Source organism: Astatotilapia calliptera, chromosome 5, assembly GCF_964374335.1.
Source record: "Astatotilapia calliptera chromosome 5, fAstCal68.1, whole genome shotgun sequence".
Lineage (NCBI taxonomy): Eukaryota > Metazoa > Chordata > Actinopteri > Cichliformes > Cichlidae > Astatotilapia > Astatotilapia calliptera.
The window spans coordinates 15,993,653-16,021,556 of NC_137426.1; the positions used below are offsets into that span (position 1 = coordinate 15,993,653).

General features: G+C 39.1%; 2 protein-coding genes across 2 annotated transcripts in view; one reads left to right on the forward strand and one right to left on the reverse strand.

Moving 5' to 3' along the window:
- Positions 1-574: 574 nt before the first annotated feature.
- Positions 575-3,189, forward strand: LOC113021676 (PAK4-inhibitor inka2-like). Its single transcript, XM_080301741.1, has 3 exons — positions 575-698; positions 788-831; positions 2,076-3,189. The coding sequence occupies exons 2-3, from the start codon at positions 829-831 to the stop codon at positions 3,003-3,005; spliced, it is 933 nt and encodes a 310-aa protein (XP_080157867.1). The 5' UTR covers positions 575-698; positions 788-828; the 3' UTR covers positions 3,006-3,189.
- Positions 3,190-4,793: 1,604 nt separating this feature from the next.
- uba7 (ubiquitin-like modifier activating enzyme 7) overlaps positions 4,794-27,904 on the reverse strand; it is a 33,288-nt gene continuing 10,177 nt past the window's right edge. The window contains exons 18-24 of the mRNA XM_026167508.2: positions 27,547-27,748; positions 27,369-27,457; positions 25,395-25,487; positions 23,728-23,919; positions 7,853-7,954; positions 6,627-6,709; positions 4,794-5,666 (exon numbers count right to left, since the gene is read on the reverse strand). Of these exons, the coding sequence (XP_026023293.2) occupies positions 5,534-5,666; positions 6,627-6,709; positions 7,853-7,954; positions 23,728-23,919; positions 25,395-25,487; positions 27,369-27,457; positions 27,547-27,748 (894 nt within the window). The 3' untranslated portion in view covers positions 4,794-5,533. The remainder of the gene's footprint in view (positions 5,667-6,626; positions 6,710-7,852; positions 7,955-23,727; positions 23,920-25,394; positions 25,488-27,368; positions 27,458-27,546; positions 27,749-27,904) is intronic.

Genomic DNA, 27,904 nt, shown 5'->3' on the forward strand with positions numbered 1-27,904 from the left:
AGTTGGGGGGGGATATAGAGGTAATGTCCTTAGTTTTAGTATTTGTTAATCTAATAAACTGTATCATAACTTAGCTCATGAGTATTTAACGCTCATGTTTATTCTAACTTGTCTGAAAACTCAGAGTTATTTTTTGTTGCTAATACTAATCTTCCTAAATCTTGTCTCTGGCATATTTCCTCCATACAATAAAAGACTAATATTAACACTGAAAATAGCAAAAACATTTCCAAACACTAACAACTAAACCGAAACGAGCAGCACTACTCTGGAAACTAAACGGATAAAAAAAACAAACAGTCAAAATGAGATTATAAAAACTATAATAACTCTGCTGGAAATGTATAGTGCTCAAAAAATTCAAAATAGCAATTGGACGACTTGAGTATTCTCAGGTGTCTAATTTAAAGAGCTCCAGATGTGGAGTCCCAACAGTGTGGTGTGAAACGCACAGCGGGAACTACTGAAATGACTCCAGGGGGCATCTTATTTCAGGCGACTCACTATTGGCTGGTTTTTTTAATGGGCTGTGCTGATTCGCTGCGACAAAAAGCTCAGCATCGACAAAGTCCGCTGACGGAGCTTCATTTGGTTCAGAGGAGAGAGGACCCACAAAGAGCGAACAAACCTCCGATCAGCTGTTCGTCTGAGGAGTTGTTGTTGATTGTGCTGCGATTCATTTGGAGCCACATACAGAGGTGAGTATTGGTAAACCGCTGTGTTTTTAGGAAGGGTGGTAGTTGCCACACGCTCAAAACTTAATCCACTACTCTCTTTTCTTTTGCAGAAAAAAAAACACAGGCTTTGAACTTCACTTTCTCAGAAGCAATGGTAAGTTTATTTTTTCTTTAGTTTACTTGTGTTTTAGGTGCAGCATTAGTTTCATTAAGAGTACAAATGCCCCAAACCCCTTGGTAAACCCACTATGTGAAGCTTTCTTAAGACACTGGCTTATCCTAGTTTTTTGGCATTTATTTTCTGTTTTGTTTTTATTTTATTTCTTGACCAACTTCTCTTTATAGTGCTTTAATCCACCAAGTCACTGTTAATTCAAACCAGAATTGCCTTTGCCAAAAGCACACAGCTGGGTGAATCACTTCTAGCCCATTGTGTGAAAGCAGCCAAGAAGAACAGGGCATTTTAAAAGTGGCAGACTGACCACAGAATCTCACAGTGGATGTCTCTGCATGTCAGATGAAGTCTCCCCCAGAGGCCAAATGGTTCAGCACCCACAGCTGTGATAACATCATGGCATTGTGGCACCTTTAGTACTCCAAGACAAACAGTGACAGGAGTTAGAAGCTCAGCAAGCCAAATATTGTAAGAACCTGAAAACTAAACAATAGCATTACGGATTAGACTGGAGGCATTTTTGCAACTCCCTGACCCAGAAACTCTTAGTAAATTGTAGTTTTTTCTTCATTTTTGTAATGATCAAAGTGCAGATTAAAATTTAAAGGATTTTTTCATCAATATAATTATACTGCCTACTCGAAGATGGTTTAATTAACACTGAGCACATGATCTTTGTGCAATTCCAAAATGTTGCTGTCACTTCCTGTTTTATAATACATGCCAGTCCACATCCTGTGAACTAGGGGAATCCAGAGAGGATATGTGAGCCTTCACACTCCACTCCAGACTAAGCTCTACTTTGTTCAACTTCCGCTCTAAATTTAGGAGGCAGGGAGAGTTTTCCCCAGTATGAAATGTGCATCCTGTGCTTTTAATTCATTTTCTGGACTTATATTGCATGGGATGGTCTCCATAAAGCTGAGGTTTTTCAGGAATGCTTGAGTTCTTATAAGGCCAGAGAGCACAGTGATCTCAGCTGGTAAAAATCTTACTGGCCGAGTCCTGGAAATAACACACTGAACTGTTCAAGATATAGCTAGAATGGCCAGGGGATGATGGGATATGTTGGAAAGCGGCCTAGGAGCTCTCTTGGCTGTTGCAACGAATGAACATAGCTTGTCTTTACTTAAGTAGTTTTGGTGGACATGTCAATTTTGAATAGACTTTATTTAAAATCTCCTTGCACCACTAACTGTTTGTCTGCCTCTCCTGTTGTGCAGCTGTGTTTAGGAGATTCTTCTGACTGCCTCCGGGACCACATGCAGTACATGAGGAGATCCCTGCAGGATTTGAAGCAGATAAGCAGGCCGAGGCCACTTAGCGAACCATGTGTTCAGTCTTTCGCTGTCACTCGGTTATACAAACAGAGGGCACAGCAAGAGCGACTCACTCGACTGCGTGCTTCTGATGCCAGTGAAGCCAGCACCTATGACTCTGCCTGCTGCCTGGCCAGCCCACTGGAAGAGGAGGAAGAGCAACAGGAGCATGAAAGGCTGAAACAGGGCTCTCCCAGCAGTGAGAAGAGTGTGGACTTTGACTCAGGTTACTCTGAAGCTTCTTGGCCTGATGAAGGCGTGGTGCTGAGGAGGACCAGAAACATACGAGTTTCTTCTTCTGCCTGTCTCCGCACAAACAGAGGACCTTCTGGTCGTATCCGACCCAAATCAACATCAGACGCCTGTCTGGAGCGCTGGACATCATTCGAGGCCAGTGAGCAACAGGACTGGACGACAATGCTGCTGAGCCGCAGCAGGAACAGACAGCCCTTGGTTCTGGGTGACAACAGTTTTGCTGACCTAATAAAGAATTGGATGGACCTACCGGAGCTTCCTGAGCCAGCAGAACAAAAACCAAATGCAGGCCGACGTCTTGCCAAAGACATTCTGGTTAACATGCGCCGAAAACTTGCAGGGGTGTCCAAAGGTGTGGAGATGAGGCAGAGACCAGGAGACTCCACCAAGGGCTGCAGGAGTGCAGAGGCTTCTAAACGAATGTCCTGTCCCGTGGGACTCCAAGGACTCAAACCTTTCTTTCACCAGTCCCACACAGGTCTACATACACTGGACACTGATTTTTACCAGTTCACCGCTCTCATGAAGACAGGGAGCCGGCAGCCCATCATATGCAATGACATCATTGGCTACATCTGAAGACTGTACCTACAGACACCCGTTTCAAAAGAACTATTGTTTTTTCAGTGTTTATATTTTTGGAATAAAAACTGATTATTATTATTTTTATTATTAGTATTATTATTTAATGCAAATTTGTCTGTCCCTGTTTGTCTGAGCAGTGCTAAATGCTACAAGAATATTAAAAATGTACAAAAAACAATCAATGTTTTGCATTCAAATAATTTTAATCATCCTAAAGCTTCATCATCACAGCAGTATTTTGTGTCAACTTTTAGCAGACATAAAACGACTGAAATGCGTTGATATAATTATTGTATCACATCAATTAGTTAAAAACAAACAGAAAACAAATACAAAACAAGGTTTAGGAGCTGTGTAAAGGGCACAGAGTTTGTACCAGATTAAGAAAAGGGAGTGGTGTGCATCAAAACTTGCACAGTGTAGTTCAAAAGTCTTGATCCTCTTCTCATTTCTTTATGTTTTCCTAGGAAAGCCTAAACTAGATCCAGTTTATTGAAACACGTGCATATGGAAATACATTATATAAGGCAACTGTGGAGAGGCAGGTTCGTGACTGCTGGATTATGTGTGTTTCTATCCAGGTATGCTTTTACAACACTGGCAGTGTGTTTGGCATCACTCTCATGGTAAAAAATAAATAAAAAGAATCTATAGCTAATCGGATGCTTTTCAGATGGTATTGCATGGTGGATCAACTTCTGACGATACATTTCTGGGTTCATAATTCCATCACTTTTGACCACTCTCTGAAATCCAGTCCCAAACCATGACAGTTCATTAAACCTGTTTCCAATAACTATAAGTCCAGTTCTTGTGTAATTTAGCATACCTTAGCATTTTCTGCCTGTTTCCCTTTCTTAAGAAGGCTTCTTCACAGCAAACAGAAGGTAGATCAACTGAAGAGCCAGACATGTCTCAGGTATTGTGTCAAGTTATTGCTGGACTTTCAGATGTTGTTCATCTGCTGTAGATAGTTTTTGTACGTCTGTCACTTTTTCTTTTGTCCTCCACTTGTCCAATTTCCTTTGAAGCCCACACTGCACATCTTGCAGAGATATGCCACATTTCAGCTAATTTCTCTTCAGGAATCTCCAAAAGGTGATTCTGTTCATCTGGACGTAGCGTTTTCAGTGGGAGAAACATTTCGTCACTCATCCAAGTGACTTAGATGAGTGACGAAATGTTTCTCCCACTGAAATCGCTACGTCCAGATGAACAGAATCAACTTTTGAGTTACTTACCTGGATGACTGAGAATGCATCAAGACGCTCTTCAGGAATCTGCTTGCTGGGGCAAAATTTCATTAATGTCAAATGAATGATTGTTGGCATTGTTTCATAGATTCAAAAAACACCAAAATGTTTTTTGTGTTTGCAACAATCTGCTAGTATCTAAAGTGCCTAAAGATACAATTGAAATTGTTTCTTTGCTAAGTTGTCAGTTATATGTAGGCACTACACTAGTTTATCCATTGAGTTAGGTGCCTTTTTACGCTGAAATAGGTCATATATTAGTGTAATGTGGATTAAAACAGTCAAGGACAAAATTAAAAATGAGTTAAAGGCATCCAATGTCCAATTAAAAACTCTTCAGAAAGCCTGAAGAACTATTACTCAAGGCAACTTTGAAAATTTGGAGAACATCTGGCTCCTCGGAAACAATATATATAAAGAAATGCGAGGTGGCTCAAGAGACTTGCACAGTACTGCATGCACAATACCAGCAGAGAAAGAACATTTTAAATGATGGGGAACTGAAGTCTGTTCATGAAATACACAGAAATAACTTGTTCCTCAAAGAGGCATTTTATTGTTCCAACTGAATGTAATCGCAAATTGCATCATCATGCAAATTACAAGGTAAAGTTGAAGACATATATTAAGTAGTTGCAGAGAAAATTACAGAGCTGATTCACTTTATATAAATCAAATTCAGACAAGAGCATCAAGAGCGTGCTAATAATGTCAGCCTGTTAATGCGAGGGTGTGGAGTGAAACATTGAGGCTGCAGAAAGGGGCGGGGAATGTACAGAAGCATGCTGAGGACAGATGAAATCCTGCTAAATGACTTTGGCTTCTCCACTCTGAACATATGGCAGTATATCTTCCGTATCCATAAACACTGTGCACAGCATGACCTTAACTTAAGCCAAATTACCAACACTGGCCCAGTAGTGCGAGATCTATCATGTATGTCTTTGCAACTTCACAACTTCTCAAAACTTTAGGTAAAAGAGTGCAGTTTGCCAAGATTCCTCATTTTCCGTAAAATGATTTATAAATCGATATATCAGTGTTTTTTAAACATAGATCATTAACACAACAAAGAATGCAGTCTAACAAAAATCATGCCATTTCAATAATTTAAAAACACGAGGAATAAAAACGTAGAAGAAAATCATTCAAATATCAAGCTCGGGTAATAAAATCTGTTCATTTTTAAATGTTAGATCCTGAGAAGTCCCCTTGTTACACAGCAGCAGATCCATGAAACTCATATTTACTGAAACTGTGCCGATGGTATCACAAGTAAAGGTATCTGATCGTTGGGACTGACTCGCAGTCCTCGTCTTCAGAAAATGACGGGATTAATTCCAGCATCTTCTTATGTGGAGGGATGTCTTCCTTTGTTACCTCCTTCACTACATCAGACACCCTGCAAAAAAAAATAAATAAATCATAAGCTATTCTAAATAATAATGTGGAAATCAAAGTTTGTGTTGAACAACTACATATTCTCACTATTAATCAGGTGCTCCTACTAATACCTCTTTTGTAGTATATATCTCCACATGGCTTTACATTGCATGAAAAATCTTAAACATAACTAATAACTAGCAGATAGAAGAAAATTAACCCCAATAACAAATGCATTGTCCAAGTTTTTATGTTCCCTTTTCACTGGTCCAAGCTCTGGACAGGGTGACTGCACAGGAAGTGAATACTCCAGAGGACATTTATCTTGTATGGTCTGCTGTCCACATGGCCCGCAGTCTGCACCTCTCTCTCCCTGTGGGTTAACCTAATCATAACAACAACACCAGCTCCCCAGAGACTTGAGCTTCCAGTACTCACAATATTATTTTGGCAGACGGGACTAATAATCGAATGTTTCAGTTTACCCAGTGAGCCATTGCCTATAAAGTTTGGAGGTGAAAAGTGATTTATTACATTTCCCTCCTACTCTCTTCAAGGAATCGAAAAATCCTGCAGGGTCTTTATTTAACTGATAAGGAGAGTTTGCAGCACGAGTCATCTGATTTATTTCAAACACCCTGGAGCTAATGAAACATGCCTTTAATTTGCTGCAGCATTGAATGGGTCAAATACCATAGCTTCTTCTAAAACGCAGAAAAAGAATGTCACGCTCATTTTATTCTTTAACGTCTTTCCTCAACAAACAGAAGGAAACCCGAGGAGGAGTTTCAGTCATCTGTGTTTAGTGATGCGTGTTAGTGTGTCAACATGCTCTCTCCTCACCGGCTAGGAGGAAACACCTCATTAGCCTCTAAACAAACAGGAGACTGTTGCTTATTGTGACTGTTTATATGTGCAGCAAAGGTCACGTAAAGGTAGTGATGGGCAGTTTGTACTGTATCTGTGTTTTAAGACATACCTCTTCTTCAGCCTCTCTTTGTGTCCATTGAATAAGACAGAATTCCCATAGAAAAGACTGCAGACATTCAAGTTGCACTTTTCCTGCACAAAGACAAATAGTCAAGATTAAATCTGTAGTACAGTATAATAAGCACAATAAGCCATGACAGTAAACACAGATAGAGTGCACGCAGTAACAAAGACTGATGTCCTTCTGCAAGGACACCAGTCTGCAGAGCTGTAAGTCTGCAGCAGTTCAGAAAACTCCACAAGCAAACTAAGGAAACCCAGTGGTTAAAAGGTTAAAAGAAACAACTGGAGCACTGAGAAGACGTGCCAATTTATTTTCCCTTTGCTTCCTCAGAAAAAATAAATTCAACACCATCAATAAACCAAATGTCTGTTCAGAGCAAGATTGCAAGCACCTAACAAATAGGCTGGGTGTGCTGTGCTCAGATGTTCTGGTTGAAACAAACATATCTCATACGTATGATGAAGACAGTGACTCAGAGATCAAATGTACAGTGTAGAAAAGTAATAAAGATCGCACTAAAAACAGGAAGAGTTACAATGGGATGTTAAGGATGGGTTTTCCATCACTGCATTCTAGGATACGACATTCAGGTCAACAGTCAGCTGTACCACTCTATCTGGGATGGAAGTGACATCCTGAAATTAAACGGCTTGCCATTCCTCACAGTAGAGGACTGAATTCAGTATCATGTGCTGCTCTTGTCTTTTGTCACTGGTGATAAGATGGACAACCCAGACCGTGGTTAAAGTACAACAGTGTCAAAGTTGCCTTCAACCAAAGCACAGCTCTAATCTGAACTGCTGAGAGGACTTAAAAGGTACAAAAACTGTGACAAAAACAGTGCAGAAACAGGAAACAGTTATGACAAGCTTTTCAGTTAAACTGTTCACTGCATGAATTTGTAGATCTTATTTTCAAAAGTATTGTTTTAGTAATAAAAGGAGCAATTACCTGTTTACTTATCAAAGCCAGTCTTTAACCCACTACAAATTTCAACAGTAAGAAGATTTTTATTCTCTAATGCTTATTCACTGTAATTTTAATTTCTCTGAGAGGGTAAGTGTAAAATAGCAAGTCAGGTTATACTGGATATATAATGGATGTTGTGTAGAGGGGTGGAAAGGTTAATAAAAAAAAATCATGCGTGTACTCAGCAGCACCCGCTGTGAAGAAAGTGTGTTTCCTTGCTGAAAGAAATAAGAAGGCCATACCCTGATACACTGGAACAGATCCTCCAAGGTCATTTCCTGCTGACCACTTCTTCTGCCCTCAACGAGGAAGTCATCCCACAGGCTGAATTTCTTTCCTGCAACCTGATGATAGACATATTACATACAGCAACACTCACACGGACAAAGATGACAGACAAAGTACTGCTTGCTGTGAGGGATGTGCAGAAAATGGTTAAGTCCATAACAAGAGTCCCGCATGCTCAAAGACAGAGAGACTGCATTTTTCATTGGTAGAGCAGCTGAGAACAATCAGCACTCTAGAACCGGCCACACTAAGGTCAAGAAGCTTCTTCCTCATATACGATGAAGGGCACTTTTCTCAAGTTACATCTTTGAAACTTCACAGTTTATGATCTGCACCAGTAGAATCTACATTCATCCATGTGATGTTGTGTGTTTGCATCTTTATAAAAGTAAAAAAATAAATCTAAAAAATCTGTGTGAATATAAATGTGTTGCAAGAGAAACAACATGGGAATTTCTCCACAGACTGCCAGATTGTACTTCACTTTGTTGACATTTTAAATCTGAGGGACTATTTTCTTTCTCAATTTCCTGAAGTTTTTGAGTCTAAGTATAAAGACATCCATTGTTTGAACTCTTCTTATTTCCGCTGTAACGACCGTACCTTAAGGATATTCAAGGTATATTTGCACAATTTGATCGGCAACCTTTCCAAATGTCCTTAAATGGCCACATTAAGGTTGAGTTAATTGGCACTTAAGACAATAAACTAAAACAAATTGGAATTTTAATAGTTTTGCTGGTATTATATCATTATATTGAGCAGTGGCCAAAGTGAAATGATTGATCTGATTTTAATTTTACAGCCTACAATACAACAGAGGCCAAAAACAAAAGGCACTGCCTTCAAACCCCTCGCTTTCTCATGGGATCAGATTGTAAATTAAGTTATTTATAAGGTCAATAGGATTAATCTTTGACTTTGCACATTGAGACAGATTAATTAAACCCTTGTAAGCATAAACAATGCATTTGCCACTGGACCTATTGTTCATCACTTGGCGCTATATGCGTACCCTAAACATGATAATCCACATATGCAAGATCTAAGGGAAAAAAAACATCACTTGGTGGAAATGGATCAGAAATCCTCACGTGCAGAAATTAAGTCTAAACATGTCACGTAGTCAGTCGACTCTGCTCACATACAGACGCTGTCTGCTAGGAGAAGTTGTGAAGATCAAAAGTTGGCTCGAGCTGAGAATACCAAAACTCTGGCTGAACCTGGGTCCAATTATCTCTGCTTCAGCAGCCAAGGGGAACTTTTTGACTAGCCCTTACAACTCCCACCACTTATGAGGTTTGAGGCTATGGAGACACACTCGAGACATACTTTTACCCAAGTCTCACTGGATGTGATGTCGATGTCCTTTGTCCCAGTTTTCAGACAAAGCACACTTTTGTAAATGGACTAATAGTTAAATACTTTTCTACTCTATTTGAGCAGTTAAAATGCTTTCTTGCATTTCGTTTGCAAGATGTGCATCATAAGGGTGGACATGTCAGCTTATGTTAACGTGTGACTAGCATCAATTGTTAGTACAATCCTAAACTATCCACGGAAAGAACAAGAACTAGAACCTGAACACATCTAAAAAAAGAGGATTCTTTTATGACCTTGCACATGCAACATCACTGTTGGACTGTAAAGTAGATCGTGTGTTTTCAGTGTACCTATGCTTTTGTGTGCAGTTGCTCTTTATACACAATGCAAAGCAGGCATGCAGTCTATTTTCATTCCCACTCCTCCTTTCCTCTCTCGCAAGTCTGTCACCCAACTCTGGGGGGGAACTAAAAGCCAATCAGCTACCATGGTGACGTCAACTATTCACAGTACAACAGGAGTGAAAAAATAAACGAGAATGCTGGAAACTAACAGGCCGCTGGAAACAATTACAAACGGTTTCCCACAAGCACAAATGCAGTATCTTTCTGTCATGGAACTTCCGCAATAAAAACAAAAATGCCCCCACAAAACAGTTCTTTCTGGGGAACCAAACGAAATGTGGATCAGAAAGTAATTGTTTTTGTCTTAAACTGAACTGCCAGACTGGGGACACTGTTAAGAGACTTTTAGCTGCACTTCTGAAGTGGTTATAATTAAACTGCATGCACTTATAGTGGATAGTGTATATACTATAAAAGCTGGGAAAGGTCGTCTTGAGGTTAGAGTTTAGAATTACTGTCTGACAGCCCTCCTGTTATGTTGAGAATAGTGCAAATGACAAATTCCTCCCAAGTGTTGCTTGGTGGTTTATCACAGCTGCACATATTCAGTTGAGACTTGTAGTTGAGTATCAGGTTGTCGAACCTCAAAAACCACTTTATTAAGGATTCAATACTGGCTATAAGTGTGCTCTTAGGTTTACTGCTGTGTGTCTATTGTTGTATGTGGTACAAATTAAGCTGTTGTGTACAGTCTAACTTCAGAAGATGAGAATGAAGCAAATAGCTATTTTATCAGCCTGAGGGACATAAATTCAAATTGATGAAAATATGGTGAAAATACAGTATATAATTTTTTTTCATCTGCTCTATAGTCTTTTTATTATAAAGAGCTTCAAACCTCCCCATAAAACTTGAAAGAAGCATTTTTTCCAGAACAAAACCAGACTTGCTTCATGTGTAATATTTCTGGCTCTGATCTGTCCTCCCCCTGCTTTTCATTCTCACTCTACAGAGCCCTTCAAACAGTCTGTGAGGTTGTTTTTGGTTTAATGAAATGAAGCTTTTCTCAAATACTCCGTGTTTGTGACTTCTCCATAATTAACTACAATGCATGATGTAAATTCTCTCTCCGTGCGCATTCAGATATGAAGTTCCCCAACATCTGACATTAACAGCCAAACGTGCAGGCTGCTTCCTCTTGTTGACAGGAAGCCCAGTGATCCCCCCTTCTCTTCCTGACAGACAGTATTTTATCTATGTGAAAACAGGCCACATACAGTGCCAAAATCATACACACACTGAACGTGGGATTAAAAAAACACACACAATATATAAATCCTCACCCCTTAATAATATTAAATGTAATCAGCTGATTCCATAAGATATAAATGTGTATTATCACATAAACATAGGTGAGTACTGACATCAATATGGCCTACAGACAAAAATGACCTTTTAGCAATACATGTAAGCAAGTGGGAAATTAAAAGCCATCTCAAAGTGAATGGGAGCTACTTTTCTGTGCGTACACTTTGCAGACTGACATGAAAAGGTCAGAAGGACCTGGCTCACAAAGTGTTATTTCAAGTGAGTCAGCACAGTATTAGACTCTTTAAAAAGGACAAAAAAATACAAAAGTAGACCAAGATTGCCAAAATCTGACCCAACAATCAAAGGCTTAATATCACTAAACAAAAATGAGTTTTCTTTTTCTATTTTGTTTGCTTGTTTTCTAGATTACATGTTTTGGTTTTAGTCACTGTTAACAGGGCTGTTAACAACATATGACATGATACACAATACAGTCTTTTGTGATAACATATGCAATTGATTGATGGAGCCCAAAAATAGATGCCTCCATCTACAGATATGAGAGCAGGAGTGCAGTCTGAGGAAGTTTAGCTCATGAACCTGATAAGGAGGTAAAATGAATCCCAATCTAACTGAAGCCCATTTTTGCTGGTTATTGTGAACAGAACCAAGCATTTGAAGAAATATCATAATGTGTTGTTCATAATGTATATTTCAATCTTGCCCTTTGAGACAATGAGCACTTTCGGAGACAGGAAGCGACCAGAGACCAGTATGAAAACTTTGATAAGCCCTCCTACTTTCAGCCTGCACAAGAACCACTTCTGCACAGGCACGCTCCTGTCTCAGCTTCACTTGCTGGCAAGAATCCCAACAGTGGAAATATTTTTACAACCCATTGAGGCTTGAGGCCTGTTTCTTCAAAGGCATCTATTTTCCTTTAGAAGCCCTCAAAGAGAGCTTTAGAGGAGGCAGATGGAGGATCTGTGTGGTCTCTTTAGATCACATTTTCATCTTGATCTCTTTAAGCTTCTTGTAGCTTTCCTTTTACAGACATTCTGGTAGCATTTCAATAAGATCCAATGTTCTAGATACATTCTTAAATGAACCTGAAGGTCAAATTGCTCTCCACTGCTGATGATTACTGAATGTGATATTGACTGCAGTTTAAGCATATATTTGTTTTTTTGTTTTTGTCAAGGGTGATTTGTGACAAAAGGATAGCAAGAAGGGTGAAGGGTAAGGTTTACAAGATGGTATTGAGGTCTTCTATGATGTATGGTCTGGAGAGCTGGAGGTGAAGATGCTAAGACTTTTATTGGAATTGAATTAGAAATCATAGGATATAGGGATAGCTCAGGCTAAGCAGTTTGGAAAAAGCCTAAAGGGGCAAAACTGAGATGGTTTGGGCATGTGCAGAGGAGGGATAGTGGATATGTTGGACAAAAGATGTTGAAGATGGAGTTGCCAGGCAGGAAGGAAAGAGGAAGATTTCAGAGAAGGTTTATAGATGCAGTGAAGGAAGCAATATAGAGGTTTAGTGTAACATAGGAGGATGCTAGGGATAAAATCTGCTGTGTCCTTAGCTAAAGGGACCAGCTGAAATAAGAAGATTTCAGCTATATGAAATTCATAATAACCATTATTTAGCCATAATGGCACCGGTTCTGACACAAACGGTAGTAACCAGACTGAAAAGCAGCACACATTTCGGTGCTTTATTTCGGTGATTTTTTCCCTGAGATGTCATACACTTTGGATTCTAGCCAATCATTTTACCTTTGCAAGCGTAGTAGGCGGGCCCAGGTACTTACGTTCTTTTAGAGCAGAGCTACAGATTAAAAATGCCCAAGGCGAAGTGGTCAAAAGTCTGGCTGTACTTCACAGCAAAAGATGCAAACTCAGCAGCCTGCAACAAGTGCTTTAAGGTGATACTGTCCAAAAGAGGTAACACCTCGAATCTGATGAAACACCTGGTGACGTATAGCATTTTGTTAAAAGCCGAGAAATGCGCCGTATTTGATAGCTTGCTGCGAGACCTCACACATCTACTGTGGGTGTGGTGCCTGTTATCGGACGTGGAATTAGCAACATCCCCCAAAAATCCGAAAAGGAGAGTCCTGGTCCCTAGCCCTGCCAGTGTAGCAGAAATGATGACGGATGATGATGATGGCAGCAGCAGCCGTTCTTCTCTGCATGAGTAGCTTCATGTTGTTCGTGTGTAATTTACGTTGAGTAGGCTAACCACGTTATTACATTAATGCACGTAAGGTGAACTAGCAAACGCCGTCGTAGTTACATGCGGCTGTCTTCTTGTTTGATGGCAGATACTCCCTTCATCCTGGCCAAAAAGGCTAAAATGACCCAAGAAAAAGTGGAAAACAGTTAAACATGAGAGGTTTTTGGACAAAGTTTGAGTTTTTTCCATTGTTTAAGCACTGCTTCCAGCCAAGAGTGATGCCATAAATCCCCTATAGCTGCAGAAAAGGCTAACATTGTTACCTTTTTTACAAAAAAACAGCTAAACATGAGAGGTTTTTGGACAAAGTGTGTGTTCTCCATTCTTTAAGCACCGGTTCGAGCACCGGTTTGAGCACCATTTAAGCACCAGCACCGTTTCAAAAGTACCGGTTTGGTACTGGTATCGGATAAAACCTAAACGATACCCATCCCTAGTCATATCATAGGTCTTTTCTGGTAGACTGGAAGTTAAATTTTAAGATTAGGTAAAATGCATTTTCTTGAAAATGTAAAAATCATTCAGTGATGCTAGCTAACACCCAGCGCTACATGCGGGGCTTTGGTGTTAGCTCAGATATATATACTGGTAAATTTACCAGAACAATCCTGACTGTAATAATATAGCAATTTTCTTAAATGTCATATATTGAACAATATAAATATTAATATCATATCAATATATAGTATTTTATTAAAGATCAACTAATATCCAATGTGTTGCTTCATAAACTGTCTCTTGACATGATGATGATCATTCAGACTTCCTTTTCTTATCTCTACATTGTTGTTGTTTGCTCTGCAGCACTTTTTTCTAGACTTTACGGTTTTATAGTGGCCTACTTTGATGATGCTTGAAAATTTTCGCTGACCGTTAAAATACATATCGTATCAAACTAAGAATGTGCACAAACTAAACAAACGGCACTAAATTACTAAATACAAATGCTCAATTGAACTGTCAAATTTACAAATACATGGGACTGTAGTATTTTTTATAAAATATCTGTATACGCCATATAGATGTTGATGCTCACTATAGAAAGTTTCAACGAGATTGGTCCATTCATCCAGGATGAGACACAAACATAAATACAAACATACAGTCATTATTGTATGACCAGTGAGCATGTGTGAGACTTAAAATAGTGAAAATAGGCAGCATCTTTCAGTAGGTTATTCTTATAGCACAAAACCAAATGACAAAATGACTGAAATGACACATGACCAATCATATAATAACATTAAAAACTAAAAACTCAGTTGTAAAGTGGAAATTCTTCCACTAAGGCTTGTTTATACAATGTTTCTATGAAACCAGAAAACCAATCTCCCAGTTAACATCGTTTTGGTGACACTGAGTCCTTCGGTCCATTTTAGCATTTAAGACTGAAAGATAAGCCTTTGGTGTGCTATCTAATCAAGGCCAAACAGTCCATGATCACTGTAATGCCACATGGTTCCAGATTTAGTGTAAACTGAAAGAGTAACTTTAAAAAAATGTTACATCAGAAACAGTTTTGTTTGTTTTCCTGTTTTCCTTAGTGGGACAACAGTACTGTTATGTAAAATATGCCCTTTGTTCGATTGGAAGTGTCATCTGCTACTTGACCACTATTGATCACCACTCTTCTTTAGGCTGCAGTGAAGAAGCAGATGGCTGGGACCTCCAACTGTTCTATCCAACCCTCTGCAATTATCATACCCCAGAGAGAAGACAAGGATGCCAGCCTGATGCAATTCCCATGCAATTTTTTTAAAGCTCCATTAGTATTAAAGATCCTTTTTATTTTAAATTTAGGTCCCTTTTTGACAGCTAACTTGTGAGGTACAAATGGTGAAGGCGGTGAAGGCAGAGCGGGGGTAGGAGCAGCGATCAGACTCTTCTCAGGAGAGTGCAGAGTTTGACACACAGACTAAAAGCAGTGAGAAGCTTTGAAAAGGCTTCCATTGACGTGTAAAACAGCAAACAGAATCTCAATGTGACTGTCTTTCAATGAGAAGATAACAGCACTCCACCTGACTGAAAATGACCTGGGGCAGAAGCACTAAGTCAATAAAACCCTTACAAATGGGCCACTGACGTGCTGGAGCCTGTACACACACTCAAACACCAGATGTTTGATGGATTCCCACTTATAAAGCAATGGATTATAATTAAAATGCCTTACAGGGATGCATCTGATTGTGAGACATGCATATGCATTATAATTTTCTTCCATTTGGAATAAGTGCAAATTTCTTTCTGCACATTTCAGTTTTGCCATTTCTTGATGGCTTGCACTTAATACTGCATTACCTACTATGAACATACAGGCACAGACACATGTATGAACGTACTCTGTGAATAATATGGTAACTAACACGATGTTTACTATTGGTATGAGGCATGTAATGGGACACAGCTCTCTGCAAATCACAGGGATCAGTTCAATAACAGCATACAGCCCTGGGCTCTGTGATCAACATGCCCTTTGTTGCTACGTATTTATTTGTAACATTGATCTGAGCTTTAGAAATCAAAGGTCATGCTCTTTGGTTACATGATGTGATGCTGTATGTAATGATGCAACGTTTTCATGTATTGGCTACTGGAACAAGGTATTGATATTTATAGATCAATATGACATTCAGCTCTTGATGACATTAAATCAGCGTCTCCCTCTTATCCGATGTTGGAATTGAACCCACGGCACCAGTAATTTCCTTTTAGAATATTGGTAATTTGCTCAATCCTGTAAGCCCCACTGGCTCCAATATCACATGCAATGTCCTTTGAGTCTTAATCCTAATTCTTCTCAAACTGTCAGGTGTTTGTCATGTATGTTTTTAAATCAAATGCTGGATGGATTTCCTAATTTTTGGTATAGACATTTACTCCTTTGTAGTATGAATTATAACCATTTTGGTAATCCCCGACCAACTGGAAGACTAGGCCATTACACAGCCTCTTTCATCTATTTTAGTTAGCTTTCAACTGAGTAATCATGATCTGAATCAATCAGACACTTCTTATTTTCATTAGTAGGTAGTACGTGATATCATTAGTAGGTGAAAATTTGGAAAACCACTTATGTGCCACCTGTGACCTTACTATAACATTTTGTTTATGACGTAATAAGAGGGAATGGCTTAGTAATAAGTACTCAAGACATGCTGTCTGACCATGTTAGAATTCAGATGTGTTTATAGTCGTTCTGAATGGCTACACTGGAAGATGCATGAAAAAGTGGGTTTAAATGGGCCATGCAGACACCCACTACTTACGTGGGAAACGTGGGATATGGTCTCATTCAGTGTTATCTAAGTTAAACTTAGCTTTTTCTTGAGGTTTCTTGTGTTTAATTAAGGTAAAGAAAGAAAAAGAAGGATGTGAATTGATGGGTAAATTTTAAAAACTCACAACCTCATGAAAAGTGTAGAAACCTGCACTCATCTTGAGTCATTTCCAACCAGTATTGGTGCTTTAAAGAGTTTCCAACAGAAGTTGGAACATGGGAAAAATGAATTACCAAGAAGTATGGGAGAAAGGGATTAAGACAAATACTGTAATATTTTTCTGTTTTCATGATGGATCTTTGTATAAAATAATTTGTGAGAATATATATTAATATTGCTCAAACGTATAAATGAAAACAGTGGGGCGCCTCAGGGATCGATTTTCAGGCTGCTACTTTTTAACATTTACACTCACGTGAAGTTTTCCAGTTTTCAGAGGACTCAATAGGTGTAGAATCACTTTTAGCAGCACAAGCAACTGTTTTCTATATGACTTTATCGGTCTCACACATTTCGTTGAAGGAATATTAACCCACTCATCTTTACAACATTACTTCAGTTCTTTGAGGTTTGCAGGCATTCATTTATAGATGGCTTTCATGACCCAGTTTCAGCCAAGCTTTAGCTGTCAGACAGATGGTCTCAGATTTGACTCTAGAGCACTTTGTTATATAGAGGAGTTCATGGTTGACTCAATGACAGCAAGGTGCCCACATCCTGTGGCTGCAACACAACCCCAAATCATCACACCTCCACCACCGTGCTTGACATTTGGTTTGAGGTGTTTGTGCTGATATGCTTGACAGTTGGTATGAGGTGTTTGTGCTGATATGCTGTGTTTGGTTCTTGCCAAACATGGGACTGTGCATTATGACCAAGCATATCCACTTTGGTCGTGTCTATCAAAAGTACATTGTTCCAGATGTCTTGGAGTTTGTTCAGATGCAACTTTGCAAACCTTAGTCGTAATGCCATGTTCTTTTAAGAGAGAAGATGCTTTCTTCTGGCAACCCTTCCAAACAAACCATACTGTTTTCATCTTCTTCTAGTTGCACTGTTGTGAAATATAAAAATGACCAAGTGAGGCCTGTAAAGTCTGATATTTAGGTCTTGGTTTTTTTCTTGATGTTTTTTTTGCAGTTTTTCTGAGCATTGCTGCTAAATTACGTCCTTTTCTCTCTCTGAGTGATGCAGAGAAACTGATACACGTTCATACGCTTTCAAATCTGGTATGCTTTTATATCTAGTATGCCTGATTACTCTAATGGTATTTGATCTCTCTATATCAAACAATGTATTGTATACAATACAATGTATTCTAGTATCTGCTATTCAGAACTTGGCAGCCAAACTGCTTACTAGGACCCGAAAGAGAAAGCACATTACACCGTAGTAGTCTTTAAACTGGCTGCCTGTCAGTTTCCATATTTAAAATAATCTTAATTGTTTTAAAAGAACTTCGTGATCTTACCCCAGTATATAAGTCTCACTGTGCATTACCCAATGTAGCCCCTCAGGTCCTCCAGCATGAATCTGCTGATAGTTCTGACATGCAGGACACAAAATGCTTGTAGAGGCAGCTTGACAGATCATCAAATTGTTGAAGGGCTAACACAGAGAGACAGACAAGCACCCATTCTCAAAATCACGCCCAATTTAGAATCTCTAGTTAACCTAACTCATGCATGTTTTGGAACAAGAGCACCTGGACAGAACCCACTAAAGCACAGGGAGAACACGTAAAATCCACACAGAGAGCCCCAAGCCTGGATTTGAACCCAGAAACTTGTTTTATTAAACTGTGTTATGTCTAATTAACAGCTTATCACTCATATGTGAAGCACTTTAAACTGCAGCAACATCCTTGAAAGGTGCTTCATAAATAAAGCTATGACTAATTTAATTGATTGTACAATTGTGTTGAAAAGTAAATCTTTCCTGTTTATTAATAAAATAATTTCATCTATAAATTCGAGTCTGAAATAGTTCAAAAGTAGAAATGAATGTAGGTATAAACAGCTAAAGTTCTTTCATCCTAAAATGATTGTATCATCTTCAAATATCTGCAAAAATCGCAAGAAGACAATTCTATGCCCCATTTCACGTAGAAAGTCATGCATTCTGTCCTCTACATTTGCAATTTAAAATCCAAAACAATTTAATATTTGCACAGAAGAGTTTGAGTGGACAATGAGCAATTCACAACCTTTTCAAAGATTCGGAGTTTTTGAAATCCTACAGGAAAGGTGGAGATCAAGGCCAATGACGCAGCAGTTTCGACACACACTTGAACACAATTAGTTGAATTGCAGCTGCCATATTGCCCCTGTATTAAAAATGTATGGAAGAGAAAAATACTACTGAGGATAATTTAGCTAGATCGAGCACTGGTGGCTTATCAGTTTGAATAAATGGAGTTTTGTGAGTTTTGAGATGTATCGCACACTGTGCTAAATAAAAGATCTGGGTAGCGACTTTTATTGCCTCCTACGGTCTGTGTTTAACAATGTTCTGGATCTGCTATATCCAGTCTGATCTGATCTGCGTCTGTTGCTACATAAATAAACAACCAGTGCAAAGACACAATATCGTTGTTGATGACACAAAAAGGGAAAGAGAAGATAGATGGGGAACTAACGCACAACAATAACAGTACAATGCAGTAGAGAAAACATCTGACTTAACAGCATTCTACCAAAACAATACTGCCTCCAAATAAACCGTGGAAAACAACAGAAGGCACAAGCCGCATATGTTGATCACAGATTACTCATTATCCCACAAGCGCTATTCATGTCTGGGTCTTGAGTTACAAACTGCACAATGGCCTCTGCACTCCTCTGGGAATCCAGAAGGCCTTGGATCATATTCACCCCATTTCTTTACTGGCACAGTCCAAGGAGACCAACACATATTTAACCACATGTGAGGCAAATCTCCTCCTTTGTTGTTCTTGTTCTGTCTTTAAGCCATTCCCTGTTATTTGTGTGACAGATGTGTGACCTTCAATTACGCTCAAATCACAAATCAGTTGGCCGTGGGTTTTCTTTTCTACATTAAAAAAAAATAAAAAAAATAAACAGACACAATGTCTACTCAGCAAATTTAAACAGTCTTCCTTTTTTCAGATTTTTAAATCCAAACAAAGAAGTAAGTTGTGACTAAAAGGTTTATTAGAAACAGAGACTGGAGCAGATGGACATAAAATCCTTGCCTCCTCCTGATTCTCTGCCGACAGCAAGATTACATAGAGTTCTTTGGGAAATCTGGTTTCAATGCACTGCTTCCTGTGAAGGCAGGAAATAACCATCATTTCTGCAGGTAATTAACAAAGAAGCGGTGTGACCATTGACCGACGAGCGCCTCCAGAGTCTTGCCTCCAACTCTGCTAATTCAATTAGAGACTGAAAGGGCAAAGTGGGGAAGTGGGGCACCGAGGAAGCGTGAAAGGGCACAAAGTTAGGAGTAGAGTGTGGAGGATGTGTGCACAGGCATGTAAGACGGAGTATTTCCATGGAACACAACTACCAGGCATCCTAGCAGACAAGTAAAGACAGCGTACTCTGATAGAGCGTTGGCAAGGTGCTACAGGGGTTGAAGATTGAGATATTTAACACACAGCTGAAACATGTCCTCCTCTGCCTGCCTCAGGTGATGTTTCTCTGCATTTTAGTGAGGCTGCAGCTCAGTTACAGCGGCACTCATCAATCTTTGCTGCTCTTGAAATGTCCTTTAATGACTTAGTACCAGAAAATCTCAGAAAATGAGTCCAACTAGAAACAAAGAGTACATAGTTTTAATTAGATTTTTTTTTTTGTCCCTAGGAAGCAGAATTATTATCACTACTGATTATTCAAATATACTTACTATGTTTGATATGTTTACAAACAATGCATTGGACAACATGATTTTTTTAAAAGTTTTGTTCAAGTAAATCTGTTTTGGCCTCACCAACTATTAAGGGAAGTACTGATCTCTTAATGCTCCACTTGCGAGGCACTGAGTTGGTAGAGTACAGCCAGTTAATCACTGTTGGTTTTTTTGGCCCCTAAAACTCTCCCCACTGTAACCTTGAAGGTGAAACGTAAAGGTGGCTTTGGTTTGTAAAATTTAAAAAAAAAACAGGCCCTGCATGTTTGAAAATAATCTGCAGCTGCAGCTGACTGTTCTGTGTGAAGGGCACAGAGAGGACATTGTTGCTGCGGCCTTAAACTTGCAGCTGAGGTAGTCACAGAGCTGATTCAACATTTGACTGAATGAGAGAGCTGGCATGGATTATACTATATGGGACAACTGTCGCTCAGTTGGTGGAAAGGGTTGTGTGAGTATTTGCCCTTCAATCACTGGCTCCTCTGTGTGCCAAGTGTCCTTGGGTGGAGGACTGAACCTAAAGTGGGACCTTTTTAGTGAGCAACTCTGCCATTTTTGTGGAACTGCAAACATTTTGTGTTTACCAGGCATGTTCACTGCCAGCTTTAGGACCAGAACACAGATGGAAAAACTCATATTTTTTACAGTATAAAAAACATGTTTCTGCTTCTCTAAAAAGAGACTACTTTGGTTGCAAAAATGTCTCCTTGTATGGAAGTCTTTGTGAAAACTACCTTGCTGCTGCTCATCATGTCTGGTTTAAAAAAAATGTCAATACATTTTGTCGATGCACAAAATGCTTGGCTCGAGGTTTCACAGTGGGACTTATGGGACTAATGGTTGGCTATGTGCACCATTAATTACAGTCAGCAGTCTATGGCTGTATTATATTATGATCCTTTAGTAAAAGAGGTTTTAGGAACTTGTTACTCTAGGTCTGCCTTTGATGTCTGGGCCTTGTCTCCCCAACTGAAAAACATAACATAGGGAGGAATTCTACGCAAAAGAGTGTTGAGCAGACAAGGACAAACCTCTTGTTTACATATCTCTACCTCTATACAGAGCACAGCAGCAGGGAAATACCAGGACATTTTCATATTTCGCCAAACAGCTGCAAGAAATCCTGGAAAATTATTAAGACAATGGGGGCATTGGGAGTCATTTATTTTAGTTTAAGAGCTAAGTTAAAGGGTTATTTAGTGACAGCTGTGTATGACCACATTAAAAACACATTTTCCATAAGCACTTAGGCGATCAGAACTGTGGCACTACAGGTAAAGTTATGATGACTGCCCAGAATCTAGCAATGGAGTAATGTCATTAAACTCACTTTGGAACAACACTGGGTGGCCCACCTGCACAACCAGCAAGATGTGACTGTTGTTACTTGATATTAATGAACTGAGACTGATCTCATAAGGGGAGAGGTCTTAGCCATTGCAAAAGTAAACTGAGACCTTAATACTGCATGTCTGATCAGTGATTTTTAACAGCTGCATGCCTGCAGTTGCTTCAAAGGCTGTCTCCCAAAAACTCTAATCTTAGATTAGAGAGATAAGAGAATATAAAAGAAATGGCTTTGCCTTCTGTGTCGTTGTCTAATTTATAATATCTAAAATCATTTATATGTACACCATTTATGTATATTTCCACTCTAATTTATTTCAGCACATGAATGCGTTAATGAAGGATTGCAGGACTCAGAAATCTTATGTTATGTGATCTCTTTAACTAGTCACATAATATCTACACCACATTCATGCATAGGGGATGTTTACAGGGAATCAATTTGTTAAAAAATATCTATATATCAACAAAGGAATAGACACCCTGGACCTTTGACCCCGGGTGATTAAGTTAGTCTCATACTGGATATCTGAGGCCAAAATCTGTGTCAATATTTAGGTTAAATTATTATTGGCTTTTTAAGGATCCCTTAAAAAGGTTAATAAAAACTTTGCCAATTACAATCTCATAAATAAAATTATCTAATTTATTTCCACTAGTCAAAATATATGTTGTTGCTGATATACTTATGATAATGACATGTGCACATTCAAACTATTTTTACAATAAATAGACGGATGAGAAACTAGAATTGATGCCATATTGAAAGAGTAAATACAAACAAATAAAGAGAGACTATCAATTACAAAGCTTGGTATAAATTATGAATTTAAAGTAATCACAAAAACCAAAATGTTTTCTTTGGCACTATGTCCCACATTATATGGCTGAAGGTTTGGCAGCTAACCCTCATTCTCTGTTTCTCATATAATTGCATGTGTGTTCCTGATATATGAATGTCTTCCGGTATTACTTTAGGATTTATCTTTAACTCTAAAAATGCTGTTCTGGCTGTGGGTGTCCTGTCTCCTTTGGGTCCTCTGTTGAATAAACAAAAGCTTAAAACCCAGAGCCTCAACCCATGAAGAAAGAGCCTGCGTCTGAAAAATTTAATGTCTGCCCATCTGTCCAATTCAGTACTTGAATACTTGAATAAACCTTCTGGCTGGGATAATGTCAGCTACTCTGTCACTGTGACTGATTATTTTAATGACTGACTCTATCCAGTGTCCCGTGCTGCTTTGGAAATGTTAATACATCTAAGAAAATTTCAGAAGGCATGAAAAAATAGAAAAGTATATGCAAACATCAACAAATTTACAGGCAACAACTGTAAGAACGGAGAGAGGAAGAAGGCACGTCTGGAACCTCCAAACCTCCAAAAGTCACAACTGCTTCTGTCATCATGACAGCGTTTTATGCAGAGGCTGAATTTTCCCCTGTAACCAAAGCTGAAACCAGACCCACAATGTCTCAGAGTACCCTCAAGCCCCACAGGACACAGTTACCCCAACTACTGACCCTGTCAGAGGTTTAGTGCCCTGAGTGGGAAAGCTGGAGCATTCCAGTCTAGTATTTGATTACCTCCAGAGATGACCTACAGTGAGATGTAAGAGTGCTGTAAAATTAATTGGCATGATATTCTCTCAAACCTGACCTTAAATGTGTCTAGCATGTGGTACTGAGCCCAGAAGGACACTGGCTTCAGGGAATAGGGTTGCTTTGAATTCACTTAATTTGTCCAAACATGCATGGATCTGTTTTATGTCTTGCCTGCACTGAAATATGCTAAGGATTATACTGAGCTAGTTAAAGAATGGGCTTACAGTATATTCAAGATACTGAGGGCCAAAAGTGGGTTTTTACTCTGAGAGCACTCATTCATGGCTTAATGCTTTCCACTAAAAAAGGAAGGACATGAATCTACAAAGAACCCACCAGATTTATCCTCAAAATAGACAGGTTTAAATTATGAAAGTACGTTACACAGTAAGGGTCTGTCAGACTTTATGAAGTGCCTTACTCAGGTCCTATATGTGACTGAAAGCTTTATTGATCTCTTCCCTAAAACCACTATAACTAAAATAAAGCTGTGGTCATATGGAGCTGTTACTCACTTCAAACTGCTGAGGCCGGCTCGGCTGGGACATGACAAAGTACTGGACGGCCAGGTTGATGTAAGCCGTGCGGTAAGAGCTGATCTTTTGGTGACCCTGAACCAGCTTATACAGCTCCAGGCACATGAGGCCTGCCACCGCGGCTGTCGTGGTGGCTATGGCAGGGATGATCCTTCCGGCAATGCGCTTACTCTGCAAAGGTGACAGTGGAACGTTCAGTTTCACATCGCAGTGTCATGTAGTGGCAAGAAAATATTTCAGTTATCTTCAGTCACTTTCAGTACAATCCTAACGTGATCCAACAAATATAAACTCGTGTTTTACAACATTTCACTGGTAGAAAGAAACTTAATTTGTTTACTCTGTTAGTTCTGAAGTACTAGAAGTTGTCTTTTATTTTAGTTACAGGTATGTTTACAAGTAATTTCATGGCTTATCAGTCAATTAAGACCTGTCCCCTTGTTACGTATGGACATATAAATCAGATATAACATCTGAAGTTGATTCAAAGTGCTGAATTTGTATTTTATAGCTTTTCACTTCAACTTTAATATGAGGCACTTTATTGCATTATTGTTGGGTCTTTACCTTACAATATAAAGCGCCTTGAGGCTACTGTTGTTGTGATTTGGCGCTGTATAAATAAAATTGAATTGAATAGAAAGAAAAATATACCAATCACAAATTTTAAAGGAAAACTTTATAATGTACAAGGTTGTACAAGAAACCAGATTAAACTTTGCCAGAAAATATCTAAAAGAACCTGCACAGTTCTGAAAAAAAAAACCATGGACATAAAGATGAACTTGTTCCAGAGTGATGGGAGGGCAAAAGTATAGAGAAGGAGAGAAACAGCTCATGATTCAGAGCATGCCACCTTATCTGTCACACATGATGGAGGCTAGGTTATTTCATGGGTAGGGATGGATGCCAGTGGATCCGGGCCACTATTGATGATTAATGATGTGACTGCTGACAGAAGCAGCAGGATGATTTCTGAAATGTACTGGTCTTTACTCTCTGCTCAGATTTAGTCACATTTTTCCAGAACTGAGTGGACAAAGCAACAAAAATTGTGTCTTGGTCCAACAAAACATGGACCTAGCTGTATATACATACATATATACAATATACTGATGATGTTGCATGATGAGTATTTTTACCTTTGACAGTTACAAATATATTAGAGTCTAGCCCTCATGTGGTCTTGCATTACTGATATACTGTATGTTTATTATGTACTGGTTAAATTGTGACTAAAGGAGAAGTTATTTCCAAAGAAGACGCAAAATGTGGAAATGTCTGATTACACAAGGCAAACTCTGTTTTGTCCCCCATCTCCTAGGGGTAACTCCCCCCCCATCCATGTTCATGTGTTGGCTGTGTATGTCACTGTGGCAGCTGGTACAAGGCCTGGCTCAGGTGTCACCTCCCAGGCGACAGGTAAAGTGCCGTGATTAGTTCTGCTCTGTGAACAATAGGTGAGGGGTCTGTTTTTGTGGCTTTAGGGCAGGTGTGTGCAGCACCTAGGAAAAACATGACCTACAGGGAGGGGGAGCAGTCGGCAGGTCTGTTTTGTCTCATTCGCCCCTCGGCTCAGCTTCATCTCTTAGATCTTTGTCCATATTTTTCTTTTATTTTTACTATGTATACATACAATTACTGACCTTGTGACGATCAGCTGCAGGGATGTCATAGTTTTCTGCTCTCAGGTTAGATGCAGCAACAATGTAGTCCATGTGGAAATTGCTGTCATCATCCTGTATGAGTAGGAACATTAAATATTTTTTAATTAAGATATAACACTATGAAGCTTAATACCCATGAACAGCAATTACATATAATGACAAAAAACAGAAGGGCAGCTTAACAGTATTAACAACATTATAAATTGCTAGTGGGACAGTTCAAAGCCACGTCCACGTCCAGTGACATACTCAGTGATGTCATTCTCTGTGCCCTCTTTGAGCTTTGCCTGCTTTGTTGTTATGTCGCTTCAGTCACTCTGATATATGACTTAGTACCCTGTCAGAAAGCAGTGGAAATCAGATTCCTGTTGTGATCGACGTGGCCAGTGAGGTCATGCCTCTGCTAGTGCGGCTCTACAAAAGCTAGGAGGTGACTGTCACTCCAGGTTTGCTTTAGGGGTTGTGAGGAAGCTCCAAGCTGGCAACCTGATGCCTTTGAAACCCTCCTACACACATTCCATCTATCCACAGCCTGACCAGGGCACAGAGGGATAAAGATGAAGAGAAGTGGGTTTGGGAGTCTTGTTCTTATTCAAGACAACATTTGATATTTAGCTGACTTACCTCATGCACCTTCATTAGAGCCTCTCTTGGTTGATTGCATGTGTTATCAGAATCTCATTTAAAGTCATTTACCTTCTCTAAATTCTTTTAATAACAATCTCTATCACTCAGCAGCGGCATCTTGACCTGCTTTTACCTTTTGTTGAGCAACAGTATCTTATTCATGGGGTAATATGGTACAGCTACTTTGTGGGCAGAGTTTATTGTAAACTCGTTTAGAAAAGACTTTGTTATGCCCAGTGTCCAGATGTTGGCTATTACATTTATTACAGGATCCAGTCCTGTCCAACAGGACATGTCAGATGCTGAGGAAAAAAGTTCCAGTAGGGAGGAATAATTGAACAAATATAATGGCGCTATAAGGAAATGGCTCATTTACTGCAAAAAAATTTTATGCTTACAACTGTTAATTTTTATTTAAACAGATTTTGAGTTAATAGTTACACTAAGTCTTGGAGGATATAGATTTATAGTTGATTTAGAGCCTGTTCTTTTTTTTCCATTTATTTTATCATTTATTAATTAAGCTACTAACTGGAGTCAAAACTTGAAACTGGACCCAAGATGTTCTACTTTGTTTTTCAAGTTGGCCAATGCGCAGCAACACCAATGTCTGCTTAATTTTTTAACTTATCATGCATTTGTAGTTAAAGCTAAACTATTGAAATTATTTTTACCTGGCATTCAAAAGTTTACAAGTACAGAAAGACGAGAGGAAATGGAGAAAACAAATGGAACAAAGTGTATGGCTGGCATCTTAAACCATGAGGTTGCCTCATTTGAATGTGTTTTGTGGCCATGTTTCCCAGAGGATATCAAGGAAGAATATAGAGTGTTAGGGATACTGTCACTGGGAAAATGCTGTCCTATTAAGAAAATCGCTTTACTCCAAGGTGTGACTGACTTTTAGGAAATACATTGGAAGGAAACGATTGCTTAGGGAACTGGGGATTATATCTAGTCTACACTCCTAAATAACTTTCTAGATTAGATGAACTTTTATGAATATTTACAATGCCAGCCAAGTGCAAAACGTAACTTAATGTCTAGAGTGACAATGTTTTATTAAGGGAAGTCTGCCTTCAGGAGTCTGTGTATGCTGTTTGACAGTCCGCAAACCAGTTCTCACATAAAAGTACACATTTTATATCTGAGTTGTCTGACTCAATAATCATTATATTGCTACAATTTTTGAAAGCAGGAGGGACAGTTTAAAAATATATAACTCTACCCTGCTAAAACCACTGTTGAATCAGCTCAGATCAAGATGTCACTATCTGCAGCTTCTCTGAAGTCTGAGGCAGAGGTGTCATTGTCCTATTGCCCTACCTTCTCAAAGTCGATAGGGTACATCTGAGCTGAGCTCTTCAGAGAGGGCGAGGCCAACTTTCCTTTCAACTCCTCAAGTCTGACCTTTTCTGTGGCAGAGAAAGAGAAAAATATGTAAAGATAAGACGTGCTGGAAGAAAGCGAGTTGGTAACAATAAAAAAAATTGAACTAACTGACCCGCATCATCGCATTCACGTGTTTTCTCCTCCTCCATCTCCTTGTCAGTAACATGAATCTTCACGGAGGACTTGGGAGTGAAAGCTGGCACACGGACATTTTCTAAGATTCCTCTGATGGAGGTCAAGTCCCTTGTCCCTTTGATCCCATAGATTTGCCCATACAGATTAGCTCCAGCCATCACGTACTCAATATGAGTAGTCTACAACACAACAATCACATAGTCTTGATGAAGAAGAAAATATAATGTTTTGGAAAATACATTTAACATTCTAGTTAAACACGGTCTATTACAGAAGCACTGCCATCATGGTGAAACTGTGGAAAGCAACGTATTATAAAAGGAGAATAGAGTCAG